A 27198-nucleotide genomic window follows, 5' to 3' on the forward strand; every position below is an offset into this window, starting at 1 on the left:
GTAAAAATGGCAGAAACAATGAACAGTAAATGATCTGTCGACACACCGAAAGGCATTTCTTTGTCAGCAAATACTCCGGGAAGATGTGCGGAAAACACTGCTGTAGATTGGAAGAAATGAATATTAGAGCAAATTACCCAGTGTGGGAGGATGCCTACACAGTTGCCTGGAAATACAGACGTTTTTAACTCATCCCAGCTTAAGGTGTTTGCTAGATTCTCTCCCAATAATGAAATACACAAACTACTGTGTGTGTGTGTGTGTGTGTGTGTGTGTGTGTGTGTGTATCACTAAAGGAAAGATGTAGCAAGGAAGATATATTGCCAACAGTAAATGCCTTGCTGAATAAAAACAATGTCATATGGGGAAAACTGGGCAAGTGTAACCATCGATGGAAGAGCTACTCAGAAAAGATCTTTTTCCTTAAAAAAATTCTATGTAACAGTAAGGATACAGAGTTAGCACTGTCTGCAGAATCATCTACCGGCTCACGGAGCGCACGGCCAGGGCGGAGGACATCATGGGGTCCATTTTGTAAGGCCACAACTGTCCCGTTGGGGTTGAGTGGTTACCATACAGGGCGGTGGGACTGGGGGCGATCATGGAGATGCTTCAGACCTCAGAGAATGGGTCACGAATTAATCATGACAAACTACTGAGAAAAGGTGTCCCTGGTTTTCTTCTGTGTCCGCCTTACTTTCCCCTCCCTGTCCCCCTCCTCTAATTCTCCTCCCCCTCTTCTTCTTCCTCCTCCTCCTTCTTTCCCTCCTCTTCTTTCTCTTTCTCCTCCTCCTCTTCCTTGTCCTCCTTGAACTCAAATGGTCCTTCTGCCTGAGCCTCTTCAGGTAGCCGAGAGCATGGGTGTGCACCACTCCTAGATCATTTCCTTTTTCTTCCTCCTCCTCCTCCTCCTCCTCCTCCTCCTCCTCCTCCTCCTCCTCCTCCTCCTCCTCCTCCTCCTCCTCCTCCTCCTCGGCTCCCTGGCCCCCTGCACCCCCCCCCCCCCAGTGCTGAGGATCAAACCCAGGGTCTGTGCATGCTAAGCAGGCACTCTACCCCTGAGCCATTTGCAGCCCTCTTTCTTCTTAGAGGAGGAGGATGACTTCGTGTTCTGTTTTGTTTTCTAAAGTCACGAGCTCTATCAGTTTTAGGCACTTGGTAAAAAGCTTGAAAAGCTACGTGCACATTCCCTGCTTGCACAGGCCCTTTAGTAGAGATATCCTTGTAATGAAGAAGGGAATTGTGTCTGAACAACAGCTCATGTCAAGGAAAGAGCATCTCTGAAAACATGTTTGCAAAGTATTTCCCCTGCTGCTTGATTTCTGCGAGCAACAATGCATTCGACTGATATGCACTTTGGAACTTGGAAGCACAGACTAATCTTTAAAAGATTAGATAGAATCTATACACCATAAAATTTAACTTTTTTTTTTTTTGCCTCTGCGGAGGGCTTGAACTCAGGGCCTGGGCACTGTCCCTGGCTTCTTTTTGCTCAAGGCTAGCACTCTGCCACTTGAGCCACAGCGCCACTTCTGGCCGTTTTCTATGTAAGTGGTGCTGGGGAATCGAACCCAGGGCTTCATGTACATGAGGCAAGCACTCTTGCCACTAGTCCATATTCCCAGACCCACTTTTGGTTTTTTGTTGGTTAGTTGGAGATGAATGTCTCAGATTTGTCTTCCCAGCTGGCTTTGAATTAAGATCCTCAGATCTCAGCCTCCTGGGTAGCTAGGAATTATAGGTGTGATTACAGAGATTTCTGCCCCTAATCAGAAAGCATTCTAAATGCCTCCAACCTGCCCCAAGGAGACTATTGAAAAGAATTACATAAAGCTGAAATCAGCCATGTTTCCCAACAAAATTTGCAATATTACAAATTTATCTCTACACTTACGAAGGCAGAAAAACACATTTTGCTTCCACTAGAAATATTAATATGATAGAATATGCTTTCTTATTTACTAAAATCTTGATTTAATACTTTAGAACACCAGTTTGAAGGCCTGGTTCTCAGAACACTTTATTTCAATTCTGGGTTTTAGTGGCTGTCACAAAAATATGAGAGCTGAATGGAAGAAGGCTGTTGTTAGCTGAGCTCACTAAATCATCCCAGTCAGGTGTAGATTCCATCTACCAATTATGCAAAGGCTTTTGTTAAACCCCAGCTAGCATCTCTCCGACTTCTGTGGTCTTTCAACAAAACGTTGCATGCGATAAATAAATACGGTCAGAGACCAAGGACCAGTTCATTTTAAACCTACAGGTTTTCAAAGCACCTTGTTTCCAGCTGGGCACGGGCGGCTCACTTTCTGTAATCCTAACCACTCAGGAGGCTGAGATCTGAGGCTCCCAGGTCAAAGCCAGCCCCAGGCAGACGAATCTGAGAAGCTATTATCTCCAATTAAACAGTAAAAAGCCAAAACATATGTAAACAAATCTGAGTACTGAGTTCAAGCCTCAGTACTGGCACCAAAATTAACCCCCCCCCCATAAACTAAAAATAAAGACAACTGCTTGGGATCTATACTTCCTCTCTGGTTGTAGCTGTCCCTTCTGCACCCCCTGACCCCCACCACACACACAAAGAAAAGAATACCCATTCCTCCCAGAAACAGGCAGAGCGCTGTGGTCCGGGTCTGCTAGGATCAAATCCCCACTTGCAGGCTTGCCATCGGGGCACTCCGCGAGCACTGCTCTCTCCAGTCCCCGCCGGTCCTGACTCCTCAGACTTCAGCCCCTTCGCCCCAGCCATTCAAAGGCCCCAGTCTGCTGATGGACAACCCCCTTAGGGCCCGCTCTGTCTGCCGTCCCGGACTCTGCGCCAGGATCTTCCTCCCCATTTCCATCTTCCACCCTTGCAGCCACTCAAGGCTTTTTCTTTACAGGAAGCGCGACTAGCATTCCCTTGTATCGTAGTTTATTCGTGCGTTGTCTCTCCCATAGGAAAGGCTCCATTGGAGGGCAAGGAATCTCTGTTTGGGATTTGTGTGACTGGGGGAACCAAGGGGGAAGGGTGATGGTGGACCGGAGCCCGGTGACTTGGGGCACGTTCTCCTGGGGTGACGGGCAAAGAGTGTGGGGCGCAGAGGTGGCCAGGGAGGGGCAGCAAAGAGCTGTGTCGAGGCCCGCTGGACAGCTGGCCCAGGTTGAAGGGTGGCAGCCAGCTAGCCAGCCTGGCTGGGATTGTACCTATGGGGCTGCCCTAGGGGATCCAGGGGCTGCACAGTCCTGGGGGACCCCAGTGGGTGATCTGCTTGCTTGGTCTTCCATGAGGCTGTAGGTGGAGGTGGCCGTCAGAGCCCTCGTCTTTGCTGGGGTGTGGGAGGCCGAGTCCGGGAGGGAGGTTTCAGGAGCAGCACGGGGAAGAGGAGCTGGGCGTCAGGGCGTGGCGCCCGCCCCGGCCAGCAGCAGCAGCGTGGAGGCCAGCAGCGGCAGCAGCTGCGAGGCAGCCAGGCCGAGGCCCGCGGCACTGCTCTGGGTTGGACCCGGGGTGCTGATCTGGCCAGGGCGCGGGGTGCTGGCTTGGCCGGGATTGGAGGTGTCGGCCTGCCCGGCGGGGGGCGGCAGGCCGCAGTCGGCGTAGGGCTCCAGGCAGCCGGCGAAGGCCATGACGTGCGCGATGTAGTTCTGCTCCTGGACGCCGTGCACCAGGTGCGCCTGCGGGCCGCGCGCGAAGATGGCCACGTCCTCCCCGCCGTGCGTCTCCGACTTCACGGGCACGGCCGCCTGCTGCCGGTAGTTGGACGCGCCTGGGGGAGGGGGGGGGCGGGACGGGACCGTCAGGGCTGTGACCTGCACCCCAGAGTCCCCGGGGCTCCTGATCCCCCCACCTCCCCCCCACTCACCGCTCTCGCTCGCGGTCACGTTGGGCCTGTCCCCGAGCACGTAGCCGGGGCCGTTGCCGTAGAGGATGGACGTGTAGGACTTGCCGTCCAGGGCCTGGAGCGGGGCCAGCCCTGCGCAGGGAGACAAGCGGTCACCTCATCCTTGCGGGACGTGCGTGCCACGCAGCCCACGGGCCCTACTGGCCTGGTGCCCAGCGGATCCCCCGAGATGCCCGCCGGTGCCCATGACGCCCACTGGACGGAAGAGGAAACCGAGACGCAGACAGATAAAGCGGACGCAACAGCCTCCCCCCCCATACCGAAGATGGAGGTGCCCCGCAGGGTGTAGCCCCCGAAGGAGAAGACGTGGGAGTGGTCGGCGGTGACGAGGGTCAGCGTGTCCCGCTCGTCCGTGAGCAGCGCCGCCTTCTCGATGGCGGAGTCGAACATGACGGCCTCGGTCAGCGCCAGGTACGCGGTGCCCAGGTGGTGGCCACGGTCGATGCGGCCCCCTGCGGGAAGCCGTGGCATTGCCGGGGTGCCCCCCTCCTGCCCCGGGCCCCCCTCTCCTCCTGCCCCCCCCCCCGGGCAGCCGCTCACCCTCCACGAAGAGGTAGAAGCCCCGGGGGTTGCGGCCCAGCACGCGCAGCGCCGCCTCCGTCATCTCCTCCAGGCTCGGGTCCATCGCTTTGTTTCTCTCCACCTCGAATTTCGTGTCCATTGGTTCAAAGAGGCCTGAGAGAAAAGGGGGAGTGCGGGGTGACCCCACGCTGAAGGGCGGGCCGATGGTGGCTCCCGTGGGGGGGGTGTGAGGCGTGGGGGGGGGAAGGGGGGGTCCTGACCCATGAGGTACGTCACGGATGGGTTCTGCGATGCCTTGATGAGCTCCGTGCGGTTCCACACGTACTGGGCCCCCTGAAAGGATGCGACAAGCCCTCAGCCCCGGGGCCCACAGATCCCCCCGTGTCCACCCCGTCCCCCGCACCCGGATGCCCCGCTCACCGGGTTCTTGTCCAGCCACTCCTTCACCAAGTTCCGCCGGTCCAGCCGGATTCCCGAGTCGTTAGCGCTGTGTGGATACTCGACGTCTGGGGTCCCCTCAGGAAACATGTACTTCCGCCCCCCGCCGAGGATCACCTGCGGGTTTGAGCATCAGAGCGGATGAGTGGGAGGCCCGAGGGGTCCCCCCCACCCCCCCAGTCCACGCTCAACACCCCAGCAGGGTCCTGGCAAGGGCCTCCTCTGGCCGCCGGACCCAGGGCTCAGCCGGCGGGCCCCCCACTCATCCCCCCCCCGCCCCGCCCTCCCTTCCCCTCGCCCTTTGTGCCACACACGTTGATGTCGGTGTTGGAGACGAGCTGGGTGGCGATGTCCCGGCAGCCCTCCCGCAGCGCCGAGGCGGGCATGTCGGCGTCCGAGTACCAGTTGCGGTTCACCGTGTGCGCGTACGTGCCGGCCGGGGACGCGTGCTGCACCCGCGTGGTCGTCACCACCCCCCACGGACTTCCCTGCGGACCCACGGCGGACGGGGCTCAGGGGGGGCTCAGCCCGGCCTCGGCGTCGGCCCGGGTCCCCCACGCCCGGCCCCGCGCCCCACCTGCTTTCTTGGCGCGGTGCATCACCGAGGTGACCTCGTTGCCGAACGTGGTGCTGCACTGGTCGAAGCGCGCCGCGGCGCTCAGCCCGATGGTCTTGTAGTTGGCCTTGACCCCGCACAGGTAGGCCGTGCCCGTGCTCGCGCTGTCGGGGACCTGCCTGTCCACGCTGTACGTCTGGGGACGGAGGAGCCCTGGGATGCACTCTGAGCAGACGCTGAGCGCTGCACTCGGGGCCTGTCCTCACGGTGGACCCCGGCTCTCCCGGGCCCCCCCCCTCTTCTCCCGCCCCCTCCCCCGGCTGTGCGGCCCGGACGACCGGCGCTCACCTTGGACAGAGCCATGTAGGGCAAGCGGTCCATGGCCAGAGGCGTCTCAGGGCCCAGGTGGCCTCCCATCTGCCCCTTTAGGATGCGGGTGGCCGTCACGGTGGGCACCCCCATTCCTGAGGAAGCAGAAGCCGGTCACCTCTGACCCCCCCCCCCCAGGCCCTGCAGTGGCCTTTGGTGCAGAGCAGTGAGCGCCCCGGGTGTCCAGGCCTCGAGGACTCACCGTCCCCCAGGAAGATGATGAGGTTCTTGGCGGAGGTCTGAATGGGCTGCAGCTTCTTGGCGGCGTTCAGGGCCTCGGCTGCCTTCCGGTTCCAGAAGGCTGGATTCTCCTCCGCCACTGGCCGAAGGGAGCACAGAGTCAGGGTCAGGCGAGGGGGCCGTGACGGGCGGATGCGGGAGGGCAGGGGCGAACTCGGGGAGTCGCGCTACCTGGGATGACCCCGAGGGACAGCTGGAGCCTCAGGGCCAGGAGCAGCAGCACCCAGACTGGCTGCATGCCTGCAGCTGGGGGTGGGCAGGCAGGGCGATGGTTGGCGGGGACACCAGGGTACCAGAGACGCATGACGGCCTGGGCTTAAATAGGGGAAGACTTTGTTCCTGGGCGATAAAGGCCTCCGGTCCCTCCCAACCACCGTGACCCCGCCCCGGCCTGTGAACCTGGCCCTGCTGGTTGGAGGGAAGGGGCAGGGTGTGGCTGGGTTTCCTGGGGTGGGGGTCCTGAAGGAGGAGCTACACGGTGGGGCCCAGGTAGGGGCGTGGCTTGGGGGCAGGTGACCTCCGGGGAGGGAGTATCTGTGTTGCGTTGCTGGGGTCCTGCAGGGAGGGACCCATCACTCCTTAGCTCAGGACAGACAGCCAGGCCCGGGTTCCGTTCTGGGACCCAGTGGCTCAGGCTTGGCCTCCGAATGCCAGGAGCCCCACAGATGAGGAAAAGCAGACCCAGAGTGGCCCAGCTGCCCTGCCACCCACCAGGCCCGATGAGGGCATCGGGGCACCCCAGGAATGCAGTCCCAGAGTGACTGTGCTGTTGCAAAGGACGGAGCTGGTGGGGGCTGGCTGTGGGGGGGGGGGTGGACACAGACTGGGGGCTGGGCTGTGTGTCTAGTTAGGGAAGGAGAGCTGAGCAAGCCTCATTCCTAGGTGGGACCAGTGACCCGGGCAGGCGACACGGGGCTGTGTCGCTCACAGAGGCCGGCAGGCTTGTCCCCGTAAGGTCGCTGTGGACACGTAGATCGTCCTGGGGTGCAGGTGTTCTCAGATCTCAGCTCCTGGGCCCACTGGCACGCGGAGCCTCTGAGAAGGAGTAAAGAGAGTTCCATAGCTTCAGGCTGGGTTCAAGAATCCCACTGACTTTTCAAAAAGAATTAAAAGCAGGGACTCAGAAAGCTCTCTTGCTGGGGATGTGGCCTAGTGGTAGGGTGCTTGCCTCGCATACATGAAGCCCTGGGTTCGATTCCTCAGCACCACATATATAGAAAAAGCCAGAAGTGGCGCTGTGGCTCAAGTGGCAGAGTGCTCGCCTTGAGCAAAAAAGAAGCCAAGGACAGTGCTCAGGCCCTGAGTCCAAGCCCCCGGACTGGCAAAAAACAAAACAAAATGAAAGCTGTCTTAAGCAGTTCCAGATACACCCTATTCACAGCAGCCAAAGGCAAGAGCAGTCGCTATGCAGTGGTTTGTGTATGGTTCAAGTGTGTCCCCAAAGGCTCGTGAGCCCCAAAGGCTCGGTCACCAGGGCAGGGAGGACACTGGGAGAGGTTAGAAGCTCTGCGGAGTGGAGGGCAGTTGGGAGATGATTAGGGCATTTGACGCTATGTCCTTGGAAGGGATTGATGTAGTTCTCATGAGACCCTAGTTAGCTCTTGGGAGGGTGAGTTATCATAATGGAGGAAGCCTGACCCCACATTCATTTCTGGCTTCCTGCCTGGTCTTTTGGGTTTCTCTTTCTTTGCTACAGCCACACCATGATTCCATCTGCCGTGTGACATGTCATCAGTTGGGGTCTTATCTGTATCTCTAGTTATTGGAGGTGGCCTGGGCAAGCCTTGCCCATGTGTGAGGTCAGAGTAGGAAGTCTTGAACTTCTAAAACTCAGCCAAATAAACCTCTTTTCTTTATCTAATGCCTACGTTCAGGTATTGTGTTATAGGATTTTAATTTTGTTATTTTAAAATAGGAGATGGACTCATACACACAACAGGTGTCTATCAATAGATGCCTGTCTAAACAAAACACAGCCCATACATATAAGTGGAATATAATCCACCTTTAAGAAAAGGACAAGAATTCAGACGCATGCAGTAGTATTGATGAACCATGAGAACTCTATGTTAAGTGAAGTCAGCCAGTCACAAAAGCACAAATACTGTGTGATCCAGTAGTAAAACTCCTGGAGACAGAAGAAGAGCAATGGGTCTCCAGGGGACAGGGCAAAGAGAAAACGGGGAGTTGCTGTGTCATGGGTACAGTATTAACTCTGCAAGATGGACAGGTTTAGAACGCTGTAGCACAACAATATGAGTGTTCTTAATATCACATGCCTAAAAGATCTGGGGGCTCTGCCTCCTGCTATCGCCTTGGTTTCTCTCTTTGCTTCTTGTGTCAGCAAGTTTATCAAGAAATATTCTTTATTGCCCTATAATAATTGTACCTATTTATTGGGGTACAGAATGCTAATTGGATATGTGATGCATTATAGGATGAGGAAATTGGGGTAATCATAGTTTTCATATCCTTAAGTACTTCTCTGTGCTAGGAAAGGGACATTCTTGGCTAAAGTTCAGGGGTGATTAGCTACTGGAAAAGCCCTTAATCAATTAATTGTGTCGGGGTTCTATTATGTTCATGTCTCTTATTAACTCATACACAATTGTTTGCTTTCTCATTCATTGAAATAGTTAGCCAGACAACATTTGCCACGGGAATATTGGCTGGCTGTAAAAACTCCAGCAGGACATTTATCTGAAGGGCGTTCTCAATGAAGGTGACTCATTTTGCCATTTCACCCCCACCCCCACCCCCACTGCAGTATTTCCAGGCAACCAACTGAACCCTCTTTCTCTTACTTTGGTTCTTCGTGGGAGGGTTTCTAGACATTTTTCTTCCCCTAGCACCACCGCCACGAAGGGTGAACACGAGATGAAGGGTGAACCCTTTTTGTACGCTGCCTACCAGTTACCAGTTACTATCGCAAAGGCCAGTCACTGGCCATCAAGAGGAATTCCTGCCGGATGTGGTGGCCCGTGCTATAATTCTAGCTAGTCAGGAGGCTGAGATCTGAGGACTGAGGTTCAAAGCCAGCCCAGGCAGTCAAATTTGAGACACTCATGTCAAATTGACCAGCAAAAGGCCAGAAGAGGAGCTATTGCTCAAATGGTAGAGCACCAGTGGAGCAAAAAAAAGCTAAATGAGGGTACAAGGCCCTGAGCTCAAGCCCCAGTAATGGATCACCCTTCTCTCACATACACGTATATACACTGTCCTCCCCCCCCCCCCCCCCAATGAGGAATTGTTTCCTGATTCCAGATCTGGGCCTTTACATCTGTATCACTGGGAGGTTCAACCTCCATTATGATGGTCTTTCTAGTAAAGCTTCTGTGAACATCTGTATCTTGGCTATGGTTCCACGTAAAGATAGGGAAAAACAACAGGCAGGTTAGACCTGGCTACACTAGAGAGGATGACTGTAGTTGGTCAAGAAGCAACCTTGGAGCATACGTGATCAGTTAACCCCTTTTGTTTGACAAGCTCAGGGTTAGAGGGTCAGGACTCTAGTCGGGCTTCAGTCAGAAGGCCACGTGCACCCCCACGCCCTCACGCGGGGCGCAGGCTCCGTGCAGCTACCTGAGGAGGTCCTGGCAGCCTCCATGGCCGGGTTACCACCCAGCTCCAACCCCACCGGACCCCTCTGTACGCACGTCACGTCCTCCCTACATCCCGTCCCGCACCCCTAACCCCCGGCAGCCAGGAATCCATCCTGCTCTCCTAAATGTTGACATTTGTAATAAACTACATCCATGGCTTCAGATAATTTATAGTCTTAGGGGATGGGCTTTCCCCCCCACTCAACATAATTCTCTGGATAGTCACTCAAGCGTGGACCAATAGCTCACGCCTCTGGATGCTGAGTGGCATTCCGGGGACGGATAGACCACTTTGCCAGCTCCAAGTTGAAAATACATTTGTCCTTTTCAACCTTTCCAGAAGACCGAAGATGATCGGAACAAAGGTAATGTCATCATGTACAGAAATGCCTTATTTAGCTCCTTTCTAACTTGACCTTGAGTGCCTGTCCCTGGAGAGTTCTAATATCTTAGCAGCCATTGTTGAATTGGTCTGATGTGGGGAAGGACCTAGCCAATCCCCCAAAGCAAACTACGACCATAGCGCAGTGCCCCATTGAGGGTAGCAACTGAATGAAGTCCATGCAATTGTAACCAAACATTGCTTATAAGCCATTTTTTAGCAAATTTAGAATTGAAACTCTCACCAATCTTTTTCCTAATTTTGATCATTGTATTTTTTTTTTAATTTTTTTTTTTTTGGGCCAGTCCTGGGGCTTGGACTCAGGGCCTGAGCACTGTCCCTGGCTTCTTTTTGCTCAAGGCTAGCTCTCTACCACTTGAGCCACAGTGCCACTTCTGGCCATTTTCTGTATATGTGGTGCTGGGGAATTGAACCCAGGGCCTCATGTATACGAGGCAGGCACTCTTGCCACTAGGCCATATTCCCAGCCCCCATTGTATTTATTTTTTTAAATTTATTTTCTTTATGTGGTAGAGAGGAATTAAACCCAGCCAGGGTCTCATGCATGCTAAGCAAGCACTCCACCACTAAGCCACATTCCCAGCCCTCTCATTTATTCTGGGATGAATTATGGAATGCAGAATTTTACTTGCAATTATTTATTTCTTTATTGCAATGCTAAGAATCAACCTGGGGCCTTACACGTGCCCCTTCCCAAGTGCTCTTGCATCCTAACCACACCAACAGCAGGACTACAGTATAGACCTTTAATAACTAAAGCTTTAACTAAGGACTCGAAGGAGCAGGGCCATCTTAACAGTGCATATTTATCTTCTTACATGCTTTTTTTTTTTCAATTTGGGTACATAGCCTGGTTATTACACAGATCATAACTAGAAAGTTGTTTGTTTGTTTCTTTGTGTGTGTGTATGTATGTATGAATGAATGCTAGTACTCAGTTTGAACTCTGTGCCTGGGTACTATCCCTTAGCTTTTTTACTCAAGGCTAGTGCTCTACCACTTGAGCTGTGGATCCACTTCTGAATTTTTGCTCGTTAATTGGAGAGAAGAGTCTCATGGGCTTTCCTGCCTGGGCTGGCTTTGATCTGGGATCCTAAGATCTCAGCACCCTGAGAAGCTAGGATTACAGGCAGGCATGAGCTATGGGTACCTGGCAGGGTAGTCGTTTAAAATCAATCTTATGAAGTTCATTTGAATTGCATGCCCTAAAGGTTTCTGTGCTGGCTGACTTAGCATGCAAATCTGCTAAAGCTTTTCCTCGGTATTTAATTAACTTTTCTTAGTAGTTTTATGAATCAATCAGTTTCTTCATAAGAGTTCTGGGAATTCTCAGCCAGTTCCATGGTATGATCTTAAAGTTATCAGAACCATGTCAGAGTCCTTCCCAGGAGTTTCTCTGGAACAAAATGCTTTAGGCCTAGTAGTCACTCAGGAAAGAAGCATCTGTGAATGCTACTGATGGAAACAACCATCTGTGGATGAGGATACTCGGTGGTTTCTGTTGCATACATTTGAAAATGGTAAGTAGAAGTAAGACTGAAAGTATAAAGGACTGTTAGATTTCCATGAATTTTTGTCAGAACCCATGGAGCTTAACACCGCTGGCGATAAGTACTGCAGCTCCCGCTGGCTACACTGATTTTCTCTGCTGATGTGAGCATCATCCTGTCGAAATATCACAAATAGCCTAATGAATATTTTATTCAAGAACTGTTTGTTGAAGCCAGGCACTGGTGGCTTGCACTTGTAATGCTAGCTACTCAGGAAGCTGAGATCTGACGGAGGATTATGGTTCATTGCCAGCCTAGGCTCTTATCTCCAATTAACCAGCAAAAACCTAGAAGTGGAACTGTGGTTCAACCGGTAGAGCAGTACCCTTGAGCAAATAAAGCTCAGGGAAAGTGCCCAGGCTCTGCGTTCAAGCCCCAGAACTGGCACAATATATAGTGAGTCAGAGAGTGGGTTTGAAATTAAAGGTGCTAAGGAAACCAAAGGACAATATTTGCACCAACCAGGACAGTCCCTTGGCATACGAATGAAGAATGGTGTTTGCGGCAGTTGGGATAGTCCCTTCAGGCAAATAAAAGATCATGTGTACATTAATAAGCTCAGTTCCCCCCATAAAAAATAAAGGGTCATGTTTGGACCTATCAGGACAGACCCTCTATGTAAATGAAGAATCATGTTTGACCCAATCAGGCCAGTCCGTTCATTCAAATGACGGATTATCTTTGCACCAATCAGGGAAGTGCCTCATGTCACTGGTTATGGCAGTTCCTTATACAAATGGAGGATTTTTATTTACACCAATCACAGGTCTTCTTGGGTCACCAGGGAAAAGGCTCCACCTCTAGCTTGGGTAAAAATGGCTTCAGGGTCATCTGAAGTTCAAGCAGGTGTGTAATGGCAAAACGTTTTGCACAGTCTGCTTGCTGGGACAGCACCCTCTCAGGAACCGGAATTGTGGCTCGGGGTACAGCTTCTTCAAGTTCTGGCATGAGGACAGTCTGCCCGTCTGATTGGCTGGTCTTCCTGCACTCGAGACAGCATGGCCCCACGGAAGGGCCTACACGCTGTCAATTAGAACATCAAATGATCTCAGCCCCCAACATCTCAGCACACTTAAAGGAAAAAAAAAATAAACGCTAAAAGGAGTACTTACAATAAGGTTTCTCACGAACATTAGCAGCAAGTTAGTTAACCGTGTTCTACCAATGCATAATTCCTTCCCTGGTCCCCCAGAGCGAGCAGAAGCCCCACCAACGGCTTCATTCATTGGGAGAAGGTCTTGTGCTACAATTTCTTCAAACTGAACAAGGCGTTTTCCTCAGGGTCCCCTGGTTATAAAAAAAATCTCTATTTTAAAGTTTTTTCAGGACCCAACTCTTGGATGTCATGGCTGGAAATTGCTTCATTGTCAGTTTGGGATAAAGTTGTTGAAGTCTGGAAAATAGAAATTCTTCAGGAGGTTAGAAATCAAAGGACTCAGCATGGAGTGGTAGTACAAGCGTATAAGTACAAGACTTGGGAGGCAAAGGAAGGAGATTTCAAGCCTGAGGCCAACCTGGGTTATGTAGCCCAACACCATCTTAGAAATTAAAAAAAAAAAAAAAAAGAAAATCAGGAAGTACAAACATTGCTAGAAGATCAAGCAAGGCTGGGGGCCAGGCTAGATGGTGTAGAGGAGCTTTGTGGTATGTGGTTCTGTGGGTAACACATCAGCACAAAGCCTCCTACAGCTGCCCATGTGAGGCTAGCTGCAGCTGGAGAACTTTCACACCAAGTCACCAAGAACCAGCATCCATTGCTTCTCAGGTAAGCATCGATCGCAATGTGGCATACTCCAGCGTAGCTATTAATACTTCTCTTTCTTTCTTTCTTTCTTTCTTTCTTTCTTTCTTTCTTTCTTTCTTTCTTTCTTTCTTTCTTTCTTTCTTTCTTTCTTTCTTCCTTCCTTCCTTCCTCTCTCTCTCTCTCTCTCTCTCTCTCTCTCTCCCTCTCCCTCCTTCATCCTTTTTAAAGCAGTACTGGGATTTGAACTAATGGTCTTTCTTGTTGTTTGTTTTTGTAGGTCGTGGGGCATGAACACAGGACCTGAGCTTTTTCGCTCAAGGATAGTGCTTTACTACTTTGAGCCACAGAGCCACTTCCATTTTTTTTTTTTTTTGGTGGTTAATTGAAGATATGGCCTAGGGGCAAGAGTGCTTGCCTTGTATACAAGAAGCCCTGGGTTCCATTCTCCAGCACCACATATACAGAAAACGGCCAGAAGTGGCGCTGTGGCTCAAGTGGCAGAGTGCTAGCCTTGAGCAAAAAGAAGCCAAGGACAGTGCTCAGGCCCTGAGTTCAAGCCCCAGGACTGGCAAAAAAAAAAAAAAAAGGAGTCTCACGGACTGTTCTGTCCAGGGTGGCTTTGAACTGCGATCCTCAGATCTCAGCCCCCTCAGTAGCCAGGATTACAGGTGTGAGCCACCAGTGCCTGGCTCTTGTGTTTTTTGTTTTTTTTAAGGCAAGTGTTCTCCCACTTGAATCACACCTCCAATCTCTTGTCAGAGATGGGAAATGTTCAGCCTGTGAGTGGGACTTGAGATTCCATGAACGTAGACGCCTCTTGTCATAAAGACATAGACACACACGCCGGTGAACACCACACAAGAGATGGTCCTACACAGAAAAAACAACAACAACAAAAAGTTTCCTACACCGAAGGCTCTTCCTGTGACGTTTTCTGTAACTGCCTCTTCAGCTCAAGGGCACGTAAGGAAGTCTGTTCCAGGTGACTGAGAAGACATGTTCTATCAGGTTCCCAAGTGACCCCCCAACACTAAGGACCCCCTTAAACACTTTGTAAGAGTTCTCAGAAAATCACCACTTCTGGTGAACAAGTTTCCTCTTCTATCTGGGCCTTCACTGGAGTGGAAATAAACCAGCCACACCACATCAGAGCGGTGGCGACTTCTGATCATGCCGCTCTTGGTAATACTGTCTAGAAGAAGTAGCAAACTCACTTGTAATAGCTTGAGAGCTATCAACCACCCGTGTTCTAGTCTCTGAGGCGTGCCGCGTACCCCGAGGTCAACCCATCTTCAGCCCCATGGTTCAGAGCTGCTCCTTTAGTGCCAAGGCACTGTTCAGGGATTGCCACTGCTTTTCAGAACACCTGGGAGGTGCTCTGTGCCTTGGGCTGGAAGTCGGCTGTTTGTGAGGGGTTTGCTTCCAGGTGGTTGTGTGCTATCGTGCAGCCCCAAACACAAACTCGGAACGGGTGGATCCACCCACCCTTCCTGGTTGTAAGGCTGGATGAGAATCCTAAGCCTAGTTTTCCTGGGGGGGACCAGCTAGAAGAGCCTTCATCTAACAGTTTTGTCCTCTCCTTTCCAAGATGGTTTTTTTCCCCCCTTCTTTTGTTTGGGTGGTGCTGGGATTTGAACTCACAACATTATGTCCTAGGCAGATAGATATACTACCACTTGAACCAGACTGCTAACCCTCCTTCTCTTTGGTTATTAAAAAAATAGTGTCTCACTTTTTTCCCCCAGGATATCCTGGCCATCTATCCTCCTATTTATGTTTCAGGGATGATAGGCATGCACCACTACAATCCAATTCTTACTGGTTGAGATGGGGCCCTCATAGGCGTGGGACTGAGCTCCTTCCAATCTCAGCCACTGGAGTTAGCTAGGGTTCCAGGCATGAGTCACCATGCGAGGTTTAAGGTGGCATTTTCCCTCCTTGGTCCTAATCCCATTGTTCCTTCTTCCCCCCCCCCCCTTTTTTTTATTAACTTACGAGATGATCTAGAACCTAGATACCTTTCACTCTCTTCTAAATTTTTTCTTTTTCGTGTTAAACGCCCAACGTTTTTCTACCCGTGATCATGCTTAGGCTGGAACGCCCCGTCTAGCGTGGCCTCGGAAGCCTCTGTGTCTCTGTGTCTCGGTGTCTCTGTGACAAAAGCGGAGGCTGAGTGGCACGGAAAGTGATTACGCTGTTGGTCTCCAAGTCTTGATTGTTGAGCACCCAGATAATCAGGTCTATCAGTCCCAGGGACCAATGCCAACCTTCGTCTTCTCTTGTGCCCTGGCAGGGAGGGGAGTGTTTAGTTCTTACTAATTAGGAAGTTTTAGAAATGTACCCGTCTTGCTACAGACACATTTCATTTGCCTGGGAAGCTGTCCCTGCACTCACTGACATCTTTTCCCTGCTGCTGGCTCCAGGTGCTTCTGAGAGGAGTCATAACAGTGAATGATAAGACTTAGAGCAGCTACGATGAGCAATTTGGCAGCTTTGCTGTCTCCATTGTGTATAGTGCTTTGGGATAATAATTATTCTGGAGACACTCAGTGTCTAGTGGAATAAAATTTGCAAACAAAATTCCCTCTGATTCCTGACATCAAACGATTTCTCTCGCAAAATTTACCCTTCACAGACTCTATACTTAAACCTTCTGCGTTTTGGACTTTCTTTTCAGCCATCCAGTCATGGGACAAACATCTTAACTTTACTAAATCGTTTCTGACATTCATCTCTCTTTCACCCACGACTCAAACTTCTTTTACACCCCCCTTTCCCGTTTACTCGTTCCTTTGTTCCGTTTGCCCACTTCCTTCAAGTTCTGAAGAGATCCTTACCGAATCACCCTCCCTTTCAATAAATGTCGGTGCGGTTTTATTTATCAGCCCAGAGTTTTCGTTTGCTTTTCTCTTCCTTTAACTGTACAGAGAGTTTGCCATTTCATAAGTCAGGTAATGAGTCCATTTCTTCTTGGTCAATGTCACCCCCCTCCTTCACTCTAGTTTCCTTTTCTTCTTTTGTCTGAAACCAGGACTTGAACCACATAATTTTGCTCCTTGGCTAGCGCTCCACCAACGGAGCCACACTTCCAACGCCTTTTACTTTCCTTTTTCATTCCTTTATTGTGCCTATAATTAAATGCACTATTAAGAGCTTTAATCCCTTTGGTACACTCCAGTACATTGTATTCTGAGAAGCCCACAGTGTTTATTTATTTAGTTTAAGTCTACCAGAAACACACATAATTCTGATTGGCCAGCAGCCCAGGAAAACACTGACCAACAAATTTAGGTTAGTCCATCTGCCAAAGATTTACCTAAGTCCCGTGGACCATACAGCAGCTGGGCTAATTTAGCAGTCTTAATTTGTTTGTGAATGGTCACCTATCTGCGGCTAATTTGAATACGATTCCCTAGGGGGTTTTATCGCATACACACCATGTGACATCATGGAGGGGGGGGCCAGCGGAGGGAGGGCTAGCCAGAGAACTCACTAGACGTGGAGAGACGGGACCCCGCTCTGCTCCCCTCCTCAAACGGGGGCTCCTGTATTGGACTCCACCCAAAGACGCATTACAAAACGCAAACAGAAAATGGTGTGTGTGTGTGTGTGTGTGTGTGTGTGTGTGTGTGTGTGTGTGTGTGTGATGCATTTGTCGTTTGGGTTTTTTTTTGGTTTTATGTTAACTGCGTGAGCGTGTCACCATGACTCTGCTGGGGGATGTGTTCTGGCTGTATTGGTGCACCCAGCACTCGCTCACCCCTCCCCCCCCCCCCCCCCCCCCCCCCCCCGCTCTCCTTCCCTCTCCTTTTCCATGCTCCAGTATTTACGGACCTCCTAGTTTCCTGGCTGTGTTTCTATTTTTGTCTCCCCTCCTGATTTCAATAAACCAAAGAAAGCAATGAAAGACTTACCTCCGTGGGACTGGCTTATTTCCCTTAACATCTCCAGTTCTATCCATTTTCCAACAGATGACAGAAGTTCATTCTTCTTAATAGCTGAGCAAAGCTCCGTTGTGTACACATGCCACTTTTTCTCCTTCTCCATTTTTACTTTATTTACTTTTGGGGGTGGTAGAGTCTGAACTCAAGGGCCTAGAGCTTCTAGACGACACCCTGCCCCTGGGGCCCACCTTCGGTCCCGGTTTCCACTGGTTCTATTTTAGCTGGGGTCTCTCTTCCCTCCTGGGTGCGTGCTTAGCTGTGATTTGCCTACTTTTAGGGTTCCCTTCTCTCTCAGGTGCACGCTACAGCTTCCAGCTTCCCTTCTGTGGGGACGGAGTCTGGTGGACTTTCCTGCACAGGGTGGCTGAGCTCCACAGCCCTCCCAATCTCTATGGTTTAGGACAGAGGCCTTGTGTCATTGTCTCCTGGTCTGGCCTTGAACTGTGACCCTCCTACTCTTAGCCTCCAAATAGTTAGGACTTTAGATGGGAGATACCAGCCCCTGGCTTTTGCCGTGTTTTCACTATCCATTCAATTACTGATGGGCAGCTAGGTTGACTCCATGATTTGGCTACTGTGAATGTGCCTTGGTGATCACGCGTGTTCGGTATGTCTATAGCAAGTTGCCTTTGCTTCTTGTGGGCGTATACCCTGAAGTGGGATGGCTGCGTCTTATGGAAGTACTGTTTTTAACTTCTGGAGGGACTGATGTACCGATTCCCACAGTGGCGGGGCTAATTCACATTCCCACCAGCAGAGGGTAAGAGCACCGCCCCCTCCCCCGTCCTCACCAGGAATTGCTGTGCTGTCTTTTCCTTCTTTTTATTATTGGTGTATATTATTATTATTAATTAGTTATTATTATTATTATGATTATTTGGCCTGTCCTGGGGCTTGGACTCAGGGCCTGAGCACTGCCCCGGCTTCTTGCACTCTGCCACTTGAGCCACAGCCCCACTTCTGGCCGTTTTCTGTATATGTGGTGCTGGGGAATCGAACCCAGGGCTTCATGTATACGAGGTGAGCACTTTTGCCACTAGGCCAAATCCCCAGCCCCTGGTGTATATTAATTGTACCAAGGTGTTTTTAGTGTTTTATTCCCACAAATGCATACAGTGTACTTTGATCATTACCCGCTCTGGTACACTACCCAAACTCCCTCTCTTCCTCTGCTTTTCAAAAAGTGTCTCATTTGGCTACATACCACCTGTTCTCGACCATGGTCACCTTCCCATCTCCCCCTCCTCACCCCCTCCCACCCAGTTCCCCACCAGTCAGTCCCCCGCCCCCCCCCCTTTTTTTTTCTCGCTGTCCTGAGACTGGAACTCTGGGCCCGGGTGCTGTCCCTGAGCTTCTTTTGCTCAAGGTTAGCACCCTACCACTTGAGCCCCAGCGCCACTTCCGGCTTCTTGGAGATAAGAGTCTTACAGATTTTCCTCTCCAGGATGGCTTCAAACTATGACCCTCCGATCTCAGCCTCCTGAGGAGTTAGGATTACAGGGGTGAGCCACCGGTCCCCAGCCAGTTTCTCTTTTAAACTGAGGCCCCTTCATGATTGTTGTTATCATTATTTCAGATCAAGATTTGACATGAAAGAAAATGTAATGTCTGACTTTCTTTCTGTGAAGAATGCCATGGGAATTTTGGTGGGGATTGCTTTGGACTTTTGTATTACTTTAAGCAGCATGGCCATTTAAATAGTTCTTCTACTGCTGCTCCATTTACCTGGGAGATCTTTGAATGTTCCAGTAACTTCTATAATTTCTTTTAATTTTTTTTGTGCCAGTATTGTGGCTTGAACTCAGAGCCTTGTACTTTTGTTTGGCTTTTTTAACTCAAAGCTGGTGCTCTTACCATTGAGTAATAATTGTAGCTAAGAGCCTCATGGACTTTCTTGCCTGAGCTGGCTTTGAACCATAATCCTCAGATTGCAGCTTCCCGAGTCGTGTACAATTTTTTCTTTGCTGATTTTATGGTAGAGAAATTTAATATCTTTGGCTAAATGTATGCCTAGGTTTTAAAAAGTGTTATTGTGAATGGGGTTGCTTTTCATGATTTCTTTTTCAGTCACTTTGTTGTCAATGCTCAGAAAAACTACAATTTTTGTATGTTAATTTTGTATTGTTCTTCTTTCTGAAATCTTCTTTCAGCTGTAACAGTCTTCTAGAATAATTTGTAGTATTTGTAGTATGTTGTCTGGACTCAGGGTTCATTGGAAGTCTTCCTTTCTTATTCATATTCCTTTTATTTCTTTGTCATGTCTTATTGCTCTGGCTAAGAATTCCTGCACTATATTGAATAAGAGTGGCTAGAGTGCACATCCTTGATTTTAGAGGAAGTGTTTTTAGTTTTCCCACTTTCAATATAATGTTGGCAGTAGGTCTGCCACGTGTACTCTTTATTGAGCTGAGGTATGAAACTTCTCTTGCTAGCTACAGTACTTCTACTATGAAGTGATGTTGGTTTTTGTCGAAGGGTATTTCTGCATCTATCGAGATGATAATGTGATTCTGTGTTGTACTACATTTATCCACTGCGTATGTCGAGCAATCTTGTGCTCCTGATGTGAAGCCGGGGTTGGAATGTATGTTGGATTTGGTTGGAACTGTTGCGTTCTTTGGCTGGTCCTTTCTGTTGGTGAGAGTGGGGTACTAAAGGCACACACTACCGTTGTGTTGGGGTCTAGGGGTGGTCTTATGCCCAGTATGTCTGTTCTGTCATATTGGGTGTGCTGACATTTTGTGCACATGTTTAAAATTATTCTATACTCATGATAGATTATTCCCTTTATCAATATTGAGTGATCTATGCCTTGCTTGACTAATTCGGGCTTGAAGTCAGTTTTGTTAGCTGCGAATAAAGCTACTACTTGCTTTCTGGTTTCATTAGTTTGGAATATCTTTTTCCACTCTTTCACTTAAGCTTGCTTTCTTTTCTTTACTGGTAATGTGCACTTCTCCTCTTCTTTCTTCTTCCCTTCTTTCTTTCATGGCACTGGGGATTGAACCCAGCGCATCTTGCATGCTGTGCAAGAGCTCCGTTGGTTGAGCTACACCTCCATTTATTTTTTGTCTCTGTTTTGTTTTGGAGATAAGGTCCTGTCCACTTTGTCTTGGCTAGCCTTAAACACGGTCCTGTTTCTAGTCCCTGGGTAGCTGGGATACGAGGTGTGGGCTACCATGCCCTACTGAAGTGAACTTGTTGTCAACAAACATAAATATAACCCATGCCACCAGAATCTGTCTTTTCATTAGTGAACCAATACCATTAACATTCAAATTTATTGTTGAAAAGCATAAACTGATTCCTATCATTTTGCTGTTTTTGTAATGACTTTTTCCTAATTCTCATCTGCTTATCTACTCTTTTTTTTTTTTTTTTTTTTTTTTTTTTTGGCCAGTCCTGGTCCTTGGACTCAGGGCCTGAGCACTGTCCCTGGCTTCTTCCCGCTCAAGGCTAGCACTCTGCCACTTCTGGCAGAACGGCCGCTTCTGGCCGTTTTCTGCATATGTGGTGCTGGGGAATAGAACCTAGGGCCTCGTGTATCCGAGGCAGGCACTCTTGCCACTAGGCTATATCCCCAGCCCTTATCTACTCTTTTAGAACATTATTTTCTCCTCACATTCTCACAGTCTTTGTTTTTATCTTCCTCATCTGTACGCAGGATTCTTTGAAGTATTTTCTGTAGTGCTGGTTTGTTGGCCATGAATTTCTTTACCTTTTGTTTATCACACAGTGTTTTTACTTCTCCTTCAATCACAAAGTTTAGCTTTGTTTTGCTTGTTTGTTTTTTTTTGTGGGTTTTTTTTGCCAGTCCTGGGGCTTGAACTCAGGGCCTGAGCACTGTCCCTGGCTTCTTTTTGCTTAAGGCTAGCACTCTACCACTTGAGCCACAGCGCCACTTCTGGCTTTTTCTATATATGCGGTGCTGAGAAATCGAACCCAGGGCTTCATGTACATGAGGCGAGCACTTTACCACTAGGCCATATTCCCAGCCCACAAAGTTTAGCTTTGCTGGGCTCAGTAATCTAGGTTGTCACCTATTTCCTTTTAGAACTTGAAGTGCATTGTTCCATGCCATCCTTGCTTTGAAATTTCTGCTTTAGAGTTTTAGAGAATCTACTGTTATTCTAATGGGTTTGACTTTATATGTGACTTGACTTTTCTGTGTGTGTGTGCCAGTCTTGGGGCTTGAACTCGCAATTTGGTCACTGTCCCTGAGCTTTTGTGCTCAAGGCTAGAGCTGGACCACCTGAGTCACAGCTCCACTTCAGCTATTTTTGGTGGGCAATTGGAGATAAGAGTCTTACAGGCTTTCCTGCCTGGGCTGGCCTCAAACCGTGATCCTCGGATCTCAGTCTCCTGAGTAGCTAGGATGACAGGCGTAAGCCACCAGCAGCTGGCTGACTCTGCTTTTCTCTGGCAGCTTTCAATATTTTTTCCTTGTTTTGAATGCTCAGTGTCTTGACTATAATCGACATAGTAAGGTTCTTTTCTGGTGTTGTCTGACGTTCTCTTGTATCTATATTAACATAACGTCTCTTTCTTAAAATTTGGGGAATGTTCTATTATTTTGCTGAATATGTTTTCTATGCCTTTAGCTTGAACTTCTCCTTCTCTGCTCATGATCACTATGATAGGTCTTTTAATAATGTCTCAGAAGTTTGTAAGTTGTTTATACTTTACTAATTTTTATATGTAAATCTGAATTTCTAATTCATCTATCTTGTCTTCCAGTACTGATATATTTTCTACTTGATCTAATTTACTGAGACTTTCAGCTGAGTTTTTATTTACTGACCGATTTCCCAAGTTTTAATTGGATTTTATTTTTAGAATTTCTATCTCTTTGTGGAATTCTTCTTTCATATCTTGCACTGTCTCCCTTAATTCATTCAGCTGTTCAATTGTATTCATTTGGAATTCATTTATGTGCTTATTCATGTCATGTTTGATTTTGCTGATCATTCTTATAATCATTGTTTTGAATTCTTTATGTGGTACTTCATCCACTTTATGATCATTAGCCTCTGACACTGGAATTATTGACTTTTGGAGGAATTATTTTGCCTTGTTTTATTTTATTTTTTTAAAATTTTATTGATTGATTGATTGATTGATTGATTGCCAGTCCTGGGGCTTGGACTCGGGGCCTGAGCACTGTCCCTGGCTTCTTTTGCTCAAGGCTAGCACTCTGCCACTTGAGCCACATCTCCACTCCTGGCCATTTTCTGTATATGTGGTGCTAGCGAATTGAACCCAGGGCTTCATGTATATGAGGCAAGCACTCTTTGCCACTAGGCCATATCCCCAGCCCTTTTGCCTTGTTTTAAAAAATATTTCTTGGGTTTTTGTATTGGGATTTACACAAGGTGGTGTCTAAGTCCAGTGGTTTCCTTTTTGTTTGTTTTTATGGTTAAAATAGTCAGGAAGGACTGGGCAGTGGTAAGGATGAAATGCAGTTTTTCACCACTGAACTGTGGATGTTGCTCTGTAAACAAACGTTTATCCAATATTCTCAAGGCACTGGGACCATTCGAACACTAATCAGAAGGACTATGTCCACTGGTCTAAGCTGAGTCTTCAATGGCTCATATCCAAGATGCATCTAGCTAAAATTATGTTAACCAAGTTATGGAGTTTAACTTTACCAAGGACAAGTCTTAGTTCCCAGGACCCAGGCCTAGTATTGTCCAGAAGCCTCTTTTGTGGTAAATGGGGCATACAAATAATCCTGTACCTAGATTCCATGTTTGTCAACATTCAACAAGTCTTATGTCTTACGATTTGTAACATTGGAACATATTTTTCTAATAAAGAGTGCTTAGTTTTTCTTAGATGGCATATAAATGAATATACAAATAAGCATGGATAGACAGAGATAGACAATGTATACTTAATTCTAAGGGTTCTTTTGTTTATTTTTTGTTTGGATGACCTATCTAACGGTGAGAGTGAGGCATTAATATCTTTTGCTGTTATTGTAATTCCAGAAAAGTTTGTTTAATGTACCTGGGTTCATTGCTATTTGGTGCATATGTATTTACAACTCTAATTTACTCTTTATGGGTCATTCCCTTTGTTAATATGAAATGACTTTTTTTTGTCTCTTCTCACTGATTTCAGCTTGGAGTATTTTATCAGATATAAGTATGGCTGCCCCTGCCTGCTTTTAGAATCCATTGCTTGGAAGGTCTTTCTCCATCCTTTCATTCTAATTCCAAGTTTGTATTTGTCAATGGGATTTTTGTTTTGTGTTGGTACTGAGGTTTGAATTCTGGGCCTTGAGTGTTCACGGGGCTTTTCCCACTTCAGGCTGGTGTTCTTGGCCATACCTCCACTTTTGAGATGTGTTCCTTATAGGCAATAAAGGGTTGGATCTTGTTTCATGCTCGAAGTTTCCATGCCATGTCTTTTAATTGGAGAGATAAGCTTATAACATAAAAGGTTCACATTGAGGGACATGCCAGATTTCCTGTCACTTAGTTGCTTTTGTGAAGCGTGTTCCTTTTCTCTTCCGGCTTTGCTAATCTATTCTTCAAGAAGGGTTTATTCTTCCCTGTATTTTTCTGTTTTTGTTTCTCAGAGGGTAGGAACTACTTAAGTATTCTTTGCAGTGCTGGTTTAGTACTTGTTGATTCCTTTAGCAAAGTTTTTATTTCTCTAGCAGTTATGAAGGATAGACTCACTGGGTATCGCAATGTAGGTTGGCAATTCTTGTCTTTTAGGGCTTGAATTATGTATTTCTATGCCCTCCTTGCATTTAGCATCTGTGTTGAGAAATCTACTACTGTTCTATTAGGCTTGCAGTTGTAAATTACTTTCTTCTGTCTTTTACAACTTTCAATATATTTTTCAGTCAGTATATATGATGTTTTTACTATGATGTACCTAGGATTGTCTCTTCTTTAATCTTGCCTACTTGGATTTCTGAAAGTCTCAATCGCATAGACAATGCTCTCTTTCTTGAGGCTGGAAAGGTTTTCTGCCTTTATTTTGTTACATGGATTCTCAATGCCTTAAGTTTTTACTTCTTCTTCCTGGTCTATCCCCATTATTCACAGGTTTGATCTTTTGACAGAGTCCAAGAGGTCTTCTAATTCCTTTGGTATCTTCTAAGTGTTTTCTCAATGTCTTTCACTGATTCATTTAATGCTTCTGCTTTATCTTTGACCTTTGATGCCCTGTTATACTTCTTGTGTCTTATTACCTGTACCCTGTTTTCTATTTCTCCTGTCTTATTACCTATAGTCTGTTTTCTACTTCTACCTCATTACCTTAGCTTTTAATTGAATTTTTATTTAGCAACTGATCCTTTCATTTCTAGGATTTTTTTAAGGTTTCTACCTCTTTATTGCATTTCTCTCTCATTCTCTGTAGTGATTTTTTTCCTACATTCAGCTGTTTGTTTTTATTTCTTATTATCTTTTTTAAAATTTGACTTCTTTAGTTTGAATCCTCTTTGAATTTATCCTTTTTATTTTTTTGGCCAGTCCTGGGGCTTGAGCTCAGGGCCTGAGCACTGTCCCTGGCTTCTTTTTTGTTGTTGTTGTTATTGTTCAAGGCTAGCACTCTACCTCTTGAGCCACAGGGCCACTTCTGGCTTTTTCTGTTTATGTGGTGCTGAGGAATTGAACCCAGGGTTTCATGCATGCAAGGCAAGCACTCTACCACTAAGCCACATTCCCAGCCTCAAAGTTAGCCAATTTTTAAACATCTGTCTTTTAAAATTTTCATTAATCATTGTTAAAATTGTTTTATTGAGCTCATTGTTTGAACTTTTTTCTTCAGTCTCATTTAAGTCTCTTATTGGTGCATCATTGGTTTTCTTTTGTTATTTTTTTGTATTTAAAAATTTAAAATTGTGATTTTAAAGGTGCTGTACAGAGGGGTTACAGTTACCTAAGTCAGGTAAAGAGAACATTTCTTTTTGGACAATGTCACCCCTTCCTTGGCTCTCTCCCAGTTGCATCCTTAGTTTTTGAGGAAGACGTGTTGCCTTGATCTTTCACTGGGGATTACAATCTAGGTCTAGACTTTGTGGAGATTTCACTCTCTTATGTTCTTCCAGTGTGTGGTTTTCTGCAGCTTAGTCACAATGGGATGACGGGGGAAGCCGTGTGTGTGTGTGTGTAGATTGGCAGGGTGAGTCTTGGTTGACAATCCCTGCCTGGCCTCTGTCTCAAACTCAGGGCTTTGCTTGAGAAGTAGGCACCCTACCACTTGAGCCACACCCCCAGACCTTATTGTCACCCATTCAAAGCCGGCTTTCAACAGCCTTGTCATAAAACAAGATTAGGCCACAAAGCCAGAAACTTTCCAGAGTGGAGCCACCCTTACGACTAGACCACGCTAAAACTAATGAGGTTTGAGATGGTCGCACAACTGACGAACACACGAGGGTATGGTTTTCAAAGGGGGCGTGGGATACCCTCTTTCTCTAAAAAGCTCTCAATAGAACTTCCCCCTACCCTGAATGCCAGACAATCTGTCAGGGCAAAATTATACTTCCTTATAATGTCTGTTTGTTTGTTTGTTTTGGCCAGTCCTGGGGCTTGGACTCTGGGCCTGAGCACTGTCCCTGGCTTCTTTTTGCTCAAGGCTAGCACTCTGCCACTTGAGCCACAGCACCACTTCTGGCCATTTTCTGTATATGTGGTGCTGGGGAATTGAACCCAGGACCTCATGTATATGAGGCAGGCACTCTTGCCACTAGGCCATATCCCCAGCCCCTATACTTCCTTATAATGAACCTCTCCCTTGGTGCTACTGAGGAAAATGCCTAAAAAAGTGCTTTAGTTTATTTAGCTTAGCTAACTTAAAAATTGCTCATGTTGGAGGTTGCTCAGCTGGAAAACACACTGTTAGCTGCCCACTAGCTTTGTTGCAGATAACAATTCTGACACCTGAGTTACAGTAATGGTGGCCTAGGTTACTCTGCAGAAACTTGAAGGTTGCACTGAGTACTGGATGCAACAGTTACTTGACAGGTACCCCAAATGCAAATGCAAATGCCTTCCTACTGTCTGTCCCCTTTGTTGTTCTAATTTCCAGGTCTAGATCTTTCAGCTCTGCATGGCGACATGCGGCTCATTTTTAAACGTTTTTCTGCTGCGCACCATGGCTAGTGTCTGTAATCCCATCTACTTGGGAGGCTGAGAATGGGAGTGGAAGGATTTGAGGCCAACTCAGGCACAACTGTTGGAGAGAACCCACTCATCAACACATGGCTGGACTGGGGGGCACCTGCCTGTCATTCTAAGCTATGAGGGAGAGCAAAACTGTGAGACCGGAGCACCCAGCCCAGCCTGGGCAGAAAAGCCGAATGGTGGTCAGTGTCTGTGATGTTAGCGCTCAGGAGGTCGAGGCAGAAGGATCTGAAATCTGAGGCCATCCCAGGATATACTGCAACATCTCAAAACACTAAAATAAATGAAGTCTCAGACTGGGCTTTTTAAAAAAAATCATATAAAAATAAAATACTAAACTATATGAGCCTTGGGGTGAGAATGTGGTTTAGTGGTAGAATGCTTGCCTAGCACGCATGAAGCCCCGGGTTGGATTCCTCAGCACCACATAAAAAGCACAAGCCGGAAGTGGCGCTGTGACTCAAGTGGCAGAGTGCTAGCCTTGAGCAAAAAGCAGCTCAGGGACAGTGCCCAGGTCCTGAGTTCAAGCCCCAGGACTAGATAGCTAGCTAAATAAGTAAGGAAGTAGATAAATAAATTATATAAACCTTAAACTTAATAATTGGTAGCATTAATATCAACATATTCTAATAAAAAAGGTCTGGGATGGCTGTAGTGGCACATGCCAGTAATCTCAGCACTCCAGAGGCTGAAGCAAGAGGATTGTGAGTTTGAAGGGGCTGGGAATATGGCCTCGTGGCAAGAGTGCTTGCCTGGTATACATGAAGCCCTGGGTTCGATTCCTCAGCACCACATAC

General features: G+C 47.9%; 1 protein-coding gene across 1 annotated transcript; it reads right to left on the minus strand.

Moving 5' to 3' along the window:
• Window positions 1-3378: 3378 nt before the first annotated feature.
• On the minus strand, window positions 3379-6247 carry Alpi (alkaline phosphatase, intestinal). The gene is given in 13 exon segments (XM_048344523.1): window positions 3379-3452; window positions 3528-3749; window positions 3846-3956; window positions 4145-4336; window positions 4425-4559; window positions 4667-4739; window positions 4827-4961; window positions 5159-5320; window positions 5322-5332; window positions 5422-5596; window positions 5749-5864; window positions 5972-6088; window positions 6181-6247. Coding segments are annotated over 13 exon segments (1590 nt in total).
• Window positions 6248-27198: the final 20951 nt, after the last annotated feature.

The sequence above is a fragment of the Perognathus longimembris genome, chromosome 4, assembly GCF_023159225.1.
Source record: "Perognathus longimembris pacificus isolate PPM17 chromosome 4, ASM2315922v1, whole genome shotgun sequence".
In the NCBI taxonomy this organism is placed as follows: domain Eukaryota; kingdom Metazoa; phylum Chordata; class Mammalia; order Rodentia; family Heteromyidae; genus Perognathus; species Perognathus longimembris.